Genomic DNA, 13,279 nt, shown 5'->3' with positions numbered 1-13,279 from the left:
ATTTCTCTTAGCCTCAATTACCTCTCCCTCTGATTACAGAAATTGTCACATCGTTCATTTAGTCTCCTTACTGCTCTTCAATCAGCTGAAATTACCTCTTACTGTGACCACCACAGTGCCTCTTTCAAATATATTGAGAAACATGGCTTTGAATCCAGAGATATCAAGGGATACATGAACTGAGGATAATAAGCCAAGGCAGAATGTAGCAATGACTTCTGCCATGGAAGAAAGTAAAATTAAAACCTATTGCAAACCCGAAGTGTAGCATAAGGAGCTACAAACAATAGATAACACATTGCAACCACTTTTCAGCAGTTTTTATCAGTAACCACACATTTGAGTCATTCTGATAGAGAGAGAGAGATGTCCTGTTCTCTGGTGAAAACTTAAAAATTATATTCTGGTTTTATAGAGAATCCTGTCTCTTAAATAACTAAAATACTTTACAGTTGGCCCAGAAATTTCATTTAAGGATTAGTGAACCCTGTTTTGCCTATTATGAGTAATTTACCTCAATTTTGTCACTCAGAAGTGATTTTATCTTCACAGAAATAAAAGCAAAAAGTTCCACTTTGGTCACTTAAGAAAATCTATTCAGTGAGTAATCTTGACATGAGCAGTGACTTAGTACAGAGCATTTTAAAACCAAATTAAGCCTTGCTCTTTCTTCTCATTATAATTTTTAGCTTATATCTCCAGCTCAGGAAAACTTTCATGAATATGCTGCTAATATTTGTAATTGCATTAGTATTCTAATATTCCATCAAAATAATTTCAGATGGAAATACATTGAACCACTTTGTAATATTTTGTAAGCTTTACTTTATTAAGGAGGAAGCTTCATTTATTATGGAGGCTGTGGCACCTGTAGCAATACTACTGTGTTTCAAAAAAAAGTTTCTTTATCTTTGGTTCATATTTATGTTCTCCTCATTAACTTTTTTTTTTGATGGTTGCTTGCAAGTATGTGCAAAGCCAGCTTAGTGTCAAGACTATGTTGCATGAAATATTTTGCTGAAGAATCTCTCTGGTTTCTTCCTGTATTCAGAGCACTTTAGAGTACTTTCTGTAACTGCAGTGAGGAGTTAGCCCACTTTTGTGGGGATTTGGCTCTGTGAAAAATCAGCTGCTGGATCAACTTATCAGGAGAGATTGAGGCCATATGCCACACTAGTGAAAACTAGGAGGTGTGAGCAGTTTGCAGATTTAAAAATATGGCATTTTCTGCTTTGCCCAAAGTAGTCTGTACTCAGTAAATTAAGCAGTTATTTCTAAACCAAGTGTTTCAGATAAGAAGCAAAAATGTAAGAATCATATCTGTGAGAGCAACTTCCACAATCTACAAACATTGAAGAAAAATGAATGTGATATTTTCATAATCCAACATTTTATAAAATTTAATTATAATAAATCTAGTAATTTTTATATATGAAAATTCAAAGATCTCCCACTAAAATTCCATTTAAAACTATCTTTATTACTAGTACTATTCATTACATTTTTGGATAAAGAAATTTAAGTGAACAATCAAAAAAACTGAATGAGAAGAAAATACATTTTTTTCGCAAAGATATCTCAATAAACACAATGGAAACTTCATTTTGTGCTTTGCACTGATTATTTTGTAGCCACAGTCATTATTTTCAAGACATTAAACTATTTTCAAGACTTCATTAAACTAACTTTGCTTATGATTAGCTTCGTAAGTACAGTAATATCAGATATACAAAGATCTGGAACTTTTCTAAAGCATGAAACATGTATTTTAAAAAAATAAATTTCGTTCACTGAATAGTAGTTTTAAAGGAGCTAACTTTTAAATGGTTTTAGTCGGTGGTAAGAGATGGAAAGACTGTCCCCTTGTGGATAGGAATATCAGGAAAAGTGATACTGTAACTCACAGAGAGCAACGGTAACCCCGGGTATTTGGAGTCTCATTAGGAATTTGGCTAGAATCCTACCTTGTGCATGGCTCATAAATCAACACTCCAATGTACAAAATGCTATGGAGAGCCTTTTTATTTAAATTGGTTGGCCTGACAGACAGCAGAGGGTAAAGACTGAGCTAATGTAGCATCCTTGTTAACACCATCAGTCCAGGCTACGTGTAAATCTACTGCTGCAGGAAGCTGCAGCATTGCCTGCATTCGAAGAAAGCTATTTTGAGAAGGACAACCTCAGAGCAGACACTTGAGAAGGCTCCACAGTAAAGAGAAAGCCTTAAGAAGTATCTGTGAAGCAGTGTGCTACCCACATGCATGCACCTGTCCAACCCATGCTACAGCACCCATCACAGGACACAGCAGCACTGTCCTCGCTTCAGCAGCCACACTGACAGAGGGACCAGGGCAGGACTGACACACAGCTGGCTGGAGACACTTGTCTGTGCCTGCTGATGTTGCATTATCTGTGTTGGAGTTTCCCCATATACATCATTGCCTCTGACCCATGAGAAATACCACAAGACGCTGGCAACCTCATCTTTCCTTGTATCTGGGATAAACAATGGTAACCTCAAATTTCTGCATGGGAAGCAGAACTTCATGGGGTTGCTGAGATAGCAGGGGATCTTTCTCATAGGAAGTGTTCTGGTTTATGAAATCCAGTCCTTCCCTATTGCAGGCAGTTACAGGCCCCCCTAAAATGTTCTTCTAGTTTTGCCTTTATGAAGAATTTTTTTCCCAATCCTTCCTCAATTGCAAGAATTTTCTGAAATATCATTAGAATCCTCATAAATTTTGGATTACCCATATTCATGGTCAGTGTATATTATCTATTTACTATATTATTCTTTATTTTATGAAGCTTTTTTTTGCCTCCTTTTAGTTGAATCTCTGGCAAAGAGTAACCATATTCCCTTCTAACCTTTATTTTGTTGAACTAAGCAAGTCCGCTGCTTAATTGTACAGATCAGGCTTCCAGAACACCTTCATAATGTGATGTATCTCCTGAAAGTGTCCTGTGGACTCAACTTTTTCCACCAAGTCACTCCAGAATGCATTCAGGCTCATCAATACACAACCTTACTCTGTTCCAAATGGAAACACTTTAACTGATGTCTTCTTTTCTAGCCTTGGGTTTTTTACACAGTCACATCTCAGAGGTCTCTCCTAAAACGCCCACCGAACGCATTAGTTGATTTAATCTGTTGTTTCCTGCTCATTATTTCTCAGCTTGTAGCAGAAATTCTTATTTTTCAGCAATGAAGGAAATTGCACCAACTAAGAAACAGGTTGATGACATCCTTTGGAGATTTTCTACCACAGAGTCCTAAAGGTCACCAAGTCCAATACCTGCAAGCTGAGGCGCAGGTTGGTGTGAGGGGTGAAGGGGACATAGGCCTGAAATAATAATTGGCCTTTGATAAGTGGACATTTGAGGAGTCAGCATCCTTGGAGGTATTTAAGAGGTGTCTGGATCTGGTGCTGGTGATACAGTTTAGTGGTTATGGGGTTATAACAGCAGTGTTGGGTTGATGATAGGACTGGATGACCCCAAAGGGTTCTTCAAACCTTGATGGTCCTGATTCTGTAATTCTGAATCATGCTAGGTGGAGCTCACTGAGTCATAAACTGTCCTCCACAAAAAGCGAGCGTGTCACATCTACATCTCTGATCCATAAACTCATCAAGTTGTTACTTTAAGGGTTGAAAGTGACAATGCCAAATCCCATGGGAAGTCATCACGGGCTTAGATAGACACAAATATTTGCAAACATTAGCACTTTTCATTCAAATATATCCTGTTCCTAAATTTATGATACTGGATGAGTTCCGTGAGCGTGCTGGCAAGTGGCCATGAGTTTTATAATCTGGACAATGTGGGATTCTGGTAAAAACATCCCAGACACTCATGCATCAAGCCTACACTGTAAATACAGGTTTTTTTGGTTTGGGTTTTTTTTGTGCGCGTGTGTTACAGGTCACTTTGACTATCAGATGGCAACAAATTAAAAGTGAAAAAGAGGAAATTCTTAAAACCTGTTTCCTCTGCCTCTGACTTAACGCCAGGAATGTGAAACCAGTCTGTTTATTTCTGTATTTCACGGGGGAAGCGTCATGTGGTTGTAAAAGTTTCCCGCTTCCTCCCTGGTGATGAAACTTCTTGAAAAAACAAGTGTATCTTTGCATAATTTCATAACGCGGGCTCGGGGCAGTGGCTGGCGCGGCTGTGAGGCGGCTCCGGGCCCGCTCCCGCCCCGCCCCGCCGCGGCCCGGCCCGGCCCGGCCGGCACTCGGCGCCCGCCATGGCGGGGCTGGGGCCGGGCCCGGGCAGCGCAGGGGAGCCGCGGCCGCTGCTGGTGAAAATCGTCATGGCCGGAGAGTCCTGCGTGGGGAAGACTTCCATCGTGCGCAGCTACACGGAGCCCGGCTCGTCTTCCGCCGGCTCTGCTGCCACTTCGTACATGGCCACGATCGGTGAGTGCCCGTCGGCTCCGTGCGCCTCCGCCCGCCTCGCTGCTGCCCTTCCCTCCCGGTGCCCACGGCTCGCACACGGGCAGACCGGCGCTGTCAGCGCGGCACTGCTGGGCTGGGAGGTGTCAAACCTCCCTGCGCTGGGCTGTGCGTGTGTGCTGCCGCGAACAGCAGCTTAAACCTTTGCCGGGGTGTCAGGACACATGTCACTGGCTTCAGAGCCACTGCAAAGTGCTGGCTTGTTACGCTGTCCGTGCTGTTTGTCTGGGCGTCGGAAACCTAGTCCTCGTGTAAACTTGTGGAGACTTGCTTCTCACGGTTTCTTATTGCCCACTGAGGCCCTGCTGCTGCACATCGGTGCAGGTTTAGAAAAGGCAATACAGGGCACTAGATCAGCTAGGTTGGAAATGACCTCTGAGATCATCGAGTCCAACCTGTGACCAAACGCTGTCATGTCAAATAGGCCATTCACTGAGTGCCTTGCCCAGTTCCAACACCTTCAGGGTGACTCCACCACCTCCCTGGACAGCCCATGCCAATGTCTAATCACGCTTTCTGGGAAGAAATTATCTCTCATGTCCAGCCTAAACCTTCCCTGGAACAATTTGAGGCTAATTTCTCTTGTCCTGTCCACTTGTTGCCTGTCAGAAGAGGGCAATCCCCAACTGGCTACAGCATCCTTTCAGGTACCAACCTCAGAGAGTTGTCAGATGTCAGTAGAAAGCCCAGTTCATCAATATTTCAGGCTAGAAAGAACTTTAACTTTGTGCTTATATTTTTAATGGTATAAAGATATCTTCTACTGTAGCTAGTGGTGTGCATGATGATTAAAGCAGAGTTGTTGTATGATGGAAATAATTAATCCTGCCAGACCATGTCAGTTCTGCGCTGGCACCACACTTTGCAGCTGGAGGGTGATGGGGAACTCCCCACTGTCTTGGCACTCCCTGGCCCACAGTGCCATGGGGAATGGCAGGATGACTGTCCACATGCTGAAAACCTTGTCTCCAGCATGAAAATGTGTTATGTGAGTGCAGTGATTTGATTTGCTGTGGACATTTTCCCAAATTCTCATTGGGAAATTTTAATTTTTAAGAGTTTGTGTGTAAGAACATTTTTTCTTTGATTTGATTTTGAAGAGAAAACTAAATTATACCGGAAGATTGTGTATTCCTGCATTTGGAATATGCATGGTGATTTACACATCTTTCAGTCTGGGAGGAGTTAGCATAACAATTAAATACCAGACAGTAGCTGTGACAGTAGCTGGTCCAGGGAATACTTAATGTACACAAGACGGCTTCATCTGCCCACATAAAAATGGCTCAACTTTAACCACTTTTTATTTTCTTGACCTTTCTTACAAAGCAGTTTCTGAAACTAGCACAGATGAAGAGGGAAGAACGCAACTAACAATGAAGTCAGGAAATTGATCCTAATAATAGGCAACTTGTTGCCAGGCTTAGCAAGAAAGCCCAAAGAATGCCTATAAAAATAAATAACAGCTTTGTTGATGTGCTTTACATTGAGATTCCTGACCATGAGGTTATTATTTTGAGACATAATTTCTTTTATTCTTGGTTCAGTCAACTGCAGACTCAAAAAACTTTCATATGGTGATGATATTAAGTATGTATTTCCCAAGTTGTGACTTGAACTATTTAAAGAAATAGCGAAGATAATAGTTCCTGTGACAGTTTATGGACTAAGATTAATTTCTTTAGTTTCATTAGTGACACCTATTATTGAGATATTTAAAAACTTTTAAAAATTGCTTATCTGAAATATAAGTGAATAATCCAAACATGATATTTATTACCTGAATGTGTTTTTAAAGTTATTTCTGAAATACTGTGTTCCCTTTAATTCTATTTTACCAGGCGTTTCAGAGCTTGAACTTTGAAAACAAATGGGATTATGAGTGGTGTCTTTCAAAAGAGTAACATTGGAAGTGGAAGGTTCCTTCTTCATGGAGACAGTTGTAGTGGAAAGGATGCCCTAGAGATTGTGGCTCCTAGTGATGTAAAGGAAGAAGACACATAGTGTTTTCTCAGTTTGTGATGTCTTCTTCCTCACTGTTGAAACCACCAGAACAAATAACTGGTTTTATCTGGATTCCTGTTTCGTACAAGCTCAGTCAAATGATCCCTTTCTGTTGTACAGCCTATTAAATGCTCATGTGCTGTCAGGTGATTTTTCACCTTACCTGTCCAATTGAAACAGTGACTTGAGTGGAGGAAAGATTATCCTTACTGTGCAGTCTTGCAGCTTCCTGAGTTTCCTGACAAAATCATGTGCCATCACCTTCCTTTGTGACAGAGGGTCATAGGCATAGAAGTTAAAAGGTTGTTGAAAGTCTCCTTTCTATGTCATCATGAATCACATGTTTGTGTTACTAGGAGAAATCCTAGTTTTATTGCGGGAGAAAAAAAACAGGGAAGCATTTTGTAGTAGGCTCCAGTAGCAGTGAACTTTTCTAAAATGATGTATTTTGTGAGAAAATGCAAAAAAATACATCCACAGTAAATTTTGATTGAAAGCTTTTAATGCAGCACTTAAACACTCAAGGCTGGGTGCCTATCCTCTTTAGTTACATAGTTTGGATAAATTATAAGCAGTTATAGTTTTCTAATTAAACTTACACGCATCATAAGGGGGATGCATTGTTTTATGAATAGATTGTAAAGAATAAATGCTTTTGTTTAAACAATGGTATTGCATATAAAGTCATAGAGAAGGTTTATGAACAAAAAAATGCTCCTTGTATACCAGTGAACAGAATTGTGGTCTCACAGGCTGTGAGGTTATTTTGCTGTATTATGGTCTCTTTGGTCCTTCAGCCTGTTTTCCTGTGAGAAACATTTCTGCAGAGCTGTGAGTCCTGACGAGTCATAATTGAAAGTGGTACAACTTCAACATTAGGATTAAAAAGGTCTGTGTAGATTCCCTGATATTTACTTTAGAAAGGAATAAAATAATCAACAAAAATGAACCATATTGAAGGTGAGTCCTGTGTTAAGACCACCAGTAGCAATCCACATCTTAATTTATTTTTTTTTAACAAGACTGGATTTTTTTGTCACTCTTGTTTTCCTAACGAGTCATCTTATCCAATGAGTTGCTTTTCTCAGCAAACCAGGAATTATCAGTACTTGTGACTGCTCAGACACCTCTCTGCTTCAGACATTTCTTGACAAGTTCAGAAAAGAATCTGATGCAAGTAATGCACCAGCAATTGGAGGGGTTAAGTATGGGTTAGGACTAACAGTGGAACCTCAACCCATCACGTCTCACTGTGCACTTGCCCAGTTTGGGCACAGGAGCTGTTAGGAACTGCTTCCCTGTTTCTGGAGTTGCAGACACTGTATGGCAGGCAGTGGGCTGGGTAGTACCTGCACAGGGGCATTCACCACCCTCTGTCCTTTCACTGTAGCATCCTGCTAAGCTACTCAAACTTGCCTTTTCTTTGGATAGACATGTTTTTGAGCATTTTCTATCAGGAACCCACCAGCTCTGTTTGGGTGAAAAGTATGCTGCAATTTTGTAGGTCAGCTGCAAAAGACCTCTTTGAAGAGGACTTCTGCAGATGGCCAAAGGTAGGGAAGAGAGCAGCATTTCACAGCTGAATTACCCTGTGGCTGACTAGTTTTATGCTTTTTAGACTTTATTGTCTTTAAGGTGCCTCAGTACTAATATAGGCATTATTTATTCATTAAAATATAAATAAAATAAATTTTCATGGCAATAAAAGTTGGAAATAAAAACCAGAATTTGAACTTGCACCCAGCATCCCCCTTCTTGGCTTTATTTGACAGCTTAAAAGTAGCAAGTACATGCTGTTGCCTTCCAATAACATTTATCTCAAGAGCTGTAATCAATGGTTGCTTTGTTATGTTGATCATGTTGTATACCAGGTAGGCCTGAAAGCATCTGAAATCCGTGAGCTGTCTTTGGCATTCTGTATCTCATTTTTCTTTTCTGTCTTTCCAATTTGCTAAGTTTGCTGGAAAATTCATATAAAGACATGAACAATTCATGCATGCAGAACATATTGACTTCTGGTTTTCACTAACATTCATTGACCTTTTAGGTCAATAAATTTTGAAGTTGACTTAAGAAGTCAATATGCCTGATTTTAATTTAGATTAAGTTTTAGTCTGATTCAGCACTCTGTTTCCCTTTCTACAATTTTTTTTTTTTTTAAAAAAAGCTTATAGCAATTTATTATTAAAATGTATGTCAACTAAGAACTTTTCCCTATAAGTTGTGGGAATCCCTGTCTGGAATATAATTTTTTTCTGTGTTCCCAATGCACCATTTGTAAGTGACATTCCAGCCTCCCAGTGTACACTCTGTCCCTCTCAACTGCTCCAACGTCAATGGTAGAAAGTGATACAGATAATTAAAAAAAACTTGTGAATTGCAGTAGCAAATGTTTTCCATCATGTTGGAATTTCACTTTACATGAACAAATTTTACTTACATTTCCTTCTGACATTATTAATTCCATCAAGGAAGCTTTGTGTAATATTAATTACAGATACCAATTATATTATTTCATCTTTCCTTTTCACTGAAGCTTCAATGAAAATTCATCAAGTGAAGGACATGATTATCATAATAATTTTTAAAATCCACCTCAACTCCCTTACACACTCACACAAAAAAATGTTAATAGCATTGAAAGTGCATGTGAGCGCATGCATGTGAGAGTGTGCTTGTCAAAATTTTGTGCACAATACATCTGTCAGTACAAAGGAAGGGAGCATTTCCTCTGCATTTTTAGTTTGCTGCCATGGGTGCTTTCCTTTGATAAAGTAATTTGGCTTGCACATTCTTACAGAAATCAGTGCAGTGTTATTAACTTAAATTTTTTTGTGATTTTTTCAATCTGTCTGGTTCCTTCAAATGACATTACTTCTGGTGAAAGTACACTGTCATTTTAAGTAGATATAGTTTGATCTTACAGGATTTTGTGCATACAATATGGTCAGTTGTCATAATGTTACCTTAATTTACTATAATTGACAAAAAGAGCCTAATTGTTTTTCAGCAGGGGGGGAAAAACAATCATGGAAATTATCAAATGGTATTTCAAACTTAAGCAATGAAGTAACAGAGGAAACAATGCTTTGCTCTGCAAATATATGCCACTCTAAGATAGCAGCTGATAGCTGGCAGATTCTAATTTTAGAACTGGAACTTCAACAGCTCATAAATCTAGGCATCATCTAACACATCTGGAGTACTAATTTGACGATTTAATAAAGGAAAACACTATAAATCATAAGGCAAATATCTTTGAGGAAGGGTCTGTAGTGTTTGTAGAGGCAACATTCTACACTGATTTTAAGTGTTAATACTTGCTTTTAGCGCTGGCTTTCTGGATCTGATTTAGGCTGTAGAGCCAGTCCTCTTAATTTTGAGTTGAATCCCATGTATGTTTGTCTTTGCACTTAATGCATACAGCCAATTCCTATTTCTGCTCATGTAAGTCTGGATATTTTTTTAGGGATTTGGAAGTAAGGACAGAAAAATTGTGTTGCACGTGACAGCTTTGTAGGCATTTGGACCTTCCCATTCATAGCTGCCATGCTCTTGAAAATCACCATTGTATTTGTGCAATGTACTTCTGTGCATAGGCCATGAAACTGCTTTCACATCCCTTGCCAATCCATGATAATACTTACCTTTTGTTTCAGAGTATCTTCACCTTTGCTTTGACCTGCCCCTTCTTTGCTTTGTATTGTATTTGTGCAATGTATTGGCACTCAGCAGTGAATAATTTACTTTTGCAGCTTCCATTTTGAATGTATATGGTTGGCTAGTTATTCTTTCTATGGTATTGTTCCTTTTCACATTCTGTTTGAAATTGTGTGATAACTAGAGCTGAGAAACAATCTTCAAAGGGAATCCATGTTATTATGAGAAATGTTACAGATTTTCCTTTTTTCTTTTAGGCATTGATTTTAAAGTAAAGCCAGTAATGTTTAATGATACAAGAGTGAAACTTCAAATATGGTAAGTTTTAATTAGTATCACAAAAGAAAGCCAACTAAATTGCATTATGACATGAAAAATCTCATCTACTTTTAATTGTGTGTCTTCATAATGTGCAGGTGCTCCTATTAGATAATTTTTAAATTTTAATTGAGCCTAGGAGAGTATATTTTTTGCAGCAGCTAATGTAAGTTAAAAAGATGGTTGTCACTGGGTTGCATTAGCAATAAAGCTTGCAGCATACAAACAAGTGCAGATCTATGTTCCATATGAAGTGTATTTAATTGTGTAGGAACATTGAAAAAAGTGACAAAGCAAGAAAATACTACATTTCATTACCCATCAAATGTTTGTTCAAACAGGTCACCAAGAGAAGTGATTTCTGATAACATGAATCTTTGGAAATTTTTTGGTTTGGAAGTTTTTCTAAGGTTATGTATGCTTCTGACACCTGGCTCTCCAGGCATCTAATACTGATTATTTACTGGTATTTAACTTCTCAAGGAGTAAATCTGTATTTGAATTATCTGACCGGTATTAGATCTGCAGTTATTCCATCTCAGGCTTTAATGCAAAAATATTAGAGGGTTGTTTATAGCTTTCTTAAGGCATAATTCAAAGAATCATAGAATTGGAAGGGACCCATCAGGATCATCGAGACTGACTTGTGGCCTTGCATAGGACACCAAGAATCACACCATGTGCTTGAGAACACTGTCCAAATGCTTCTTGATCTCTGTCAGGCTTCATGCTGTGACTGCTTCCCTGGGGAGCCTGTTCCAGTGCCCAGCTACCCTCTGGGTGAAGAACCTTTTCCTGATAGCCAACCTACCTGCCCCTGACTCACCTCAAGTCCTGTTACTAGTCATGAGAGTAAAGAGATCAGTATCTGCCCCTCTGCTTTGCCTTGTGATTAAGTTGTAGAGTGCAGTGAGGTCTCCCTTCAGTCTCCTCCAGGCTGAGCAAGCCAAGTGACCTCAGCAACCCCAAGTATGCCTTCCCCTATTCTCATGGCCCTCCTTTGGATGCTCTCTAAGAGCTTAATGCCTTTTTTATATTGTGGTGCCCAAAACTGCCCCCAGCACTTGAGGTGAGGCTGCCTCAGTGCAGAGCAGAGCAGGACAATCCCCTCCTTTGCCCAGCTGGCCATGCTGTGCCTGATGCCCCCCAGGACACGCTTGGCCCTCCTGGCTGCCAGGTTACTCCTGACTCCTGTTCAACTTGCCAGTGACCCCCAGGTGCCTTTCTGCATCCCTGCTTTCCAGGATCTCATTCCCCAGTCTGTACACACAACCAGGATTGCCCCAGATGCAGAATCCAGCACTTGCCCTTGTTAAACTTCAAGCAGTTGGTGATTGCCCAGTCAACCTCAACAAACTCTTGATTTGTCAAGGTCTCTCTGTAGGGCCTCTCTGCTCTGGAGGGAGTCAACAGCTTCTCCCAGTTTCGTATTTTTGGCAAACCTACTTAGTGTCCCTTTGAGTCCTGCATCCCAGTGGTTAATGAAGATGTTGAAGAGAACAGGGCCAAGAATGGAGCCCTTCAGAACCCCACCAGTGCCCAGACCCCAGCCTGATGTCACCCCATTCACTGTAACCCTTTGTGCCTGACCTGTGAGCCTGTTGCTCACCCATCATTCAGCATGGTTTTCCAGCTGTGTGCTGGACATTTGGTCTGGAAGGTACTGTGAGAGACAGTACCAAAAGTTTTGTGGAAGTTCAGTGAGATCACATCTATTGGCTTTCTTCGATCAGCTAGATGGATTACTGTTTTATAGAAGGAAATCACGTTCAACAAGCAGGACTTTGGCCTGCTGTGCTGGCTGCAACCAATGACTGTGTTGTCCTCCAGGTGTATCTCCCAGAATAATATTTTTCATTGTTTTACTGAGCACTGAAGTGAGACTGACAGGCCTGTAGTTTCCAGGGTATTGCCCTTCTTGAAAACTGTGTCAGCTTTACCCAGCTTCTGGTCAGCTGGGACCTCTCCAGACTTCCAAAACTGCTCAAAAACTGAGAGAGGCTTTGTGATGACATCAGCCAGCATTTGAGAATTCTCAGATGAATCCCATCAGGCCTCATGGATTTGTAGAGATCCAGCTGGAGAAGCAGATCCCATTCAATTTCAGGGTTGACAGGAGTTGATCATTTACACAGTCATGATCCTCCAGCTCAGGGCACTGAGACCCCCTTGGTCTGTCATCTGTGTTGAAGACAAGAGACAAAGAATGCATTAAACACCTCTGCCTTGTCCATGTCACTTTTGGTGAGTTGACCATCCTCCTCATGTAATAGGCTGATGCTATTTCTACACTATCTTTTGCCATTCTTATATTTGAAAAAACTTTTTATTGTCTCCCATGTTTCTGTCAGCTTCAACTCCAATGTAGCTTTGACCACACAAATTTTCTCCCTACAGTGGCAAACAGAATCTATGTATTCTTTCCATGTCACCTGACTTTGCTTCCACTGGGCATGCACCTTCCTTATTTATTTTATTTTCCATCAGGTTTCACTTATGCCAGTGATGGTAAGTCCCTGGGACTGGGACAAAGCTTGGAGCTTCTGTGGTTTGTTCCTCTTTCTTGGTGTATTAGTGTAGAAATATTTGGGGTGTGGTACTTTGTAGCCAACATCTCCTGAAGCAGATTGGAGGATCCCATTTGTGTTTGTTTCCTCAAGTTTTGGCATTATGTGTAAGAATCACTGTGTCTGTGTATTTTATGGATTTTTCCCAAAACCTGTCTTCTACCTAAACCAGGTGCTGTTTGTATCACAGTTTACAAAGGGGTTTTCAGAATATGGGGATTTCAGATGATATCTGATTTTTTTAATCACCTGAGTTATTTATATAAAGAAGGA

The 13,279-nt window shown here is 40.2% G+C and overlaps 1 protein-coding gene across 4 annotated transcripts in view; it reads left to right on the top strand.

The window, feature by feature from the left end:
* Positions 1 to 4,221: 4,221 nt before the first annotated feature.
* LOC107200155 (ras-related protein Rab-10-like) overlaps positions 4,222 to 13,279 on the top strand; it is a 32,796-nt gene continuing 23,738 nt past the window's right edge. For all 4 annotated transcript variants that reach the window (XM_015618233.3, XM_015618235.3, XM_015618232.3 and 1 more), the window contains exons 1-2: positions 4,222 to 4,421; positions 10,379 to 10,439. In XM_015618233.3, the coding sequence (XP_015473719.1) occupies positions 4,250 to 4,421; positions 10,379 to 10,439 (233 nt within the window). In that variant the 5' untranslated portion in view covers positions 4,222 to 4,249. The remainder of the gene's footprint in view (positions 4,422 to 10,378; positions 10,440 to 13,279) is intronic.

Source organism: Parus major, chromosome 2 (assembly GCF_001522545.3).
Source record: "Parus major isolate Abel chromosome 2, Parus_major1.1, whole genome shotgun sequence".
NCBI classification, from domain to species: Eukaryota; Metazoa; Chordata; class Aves; order Passeriformes; family Paridae; genus Parus; species Parus major.
The sequence above is the reverse complement of the archived record's forward strand: the minus strand, read 5'-3'. Positions and strand labels throughout refer to the sequence as shown.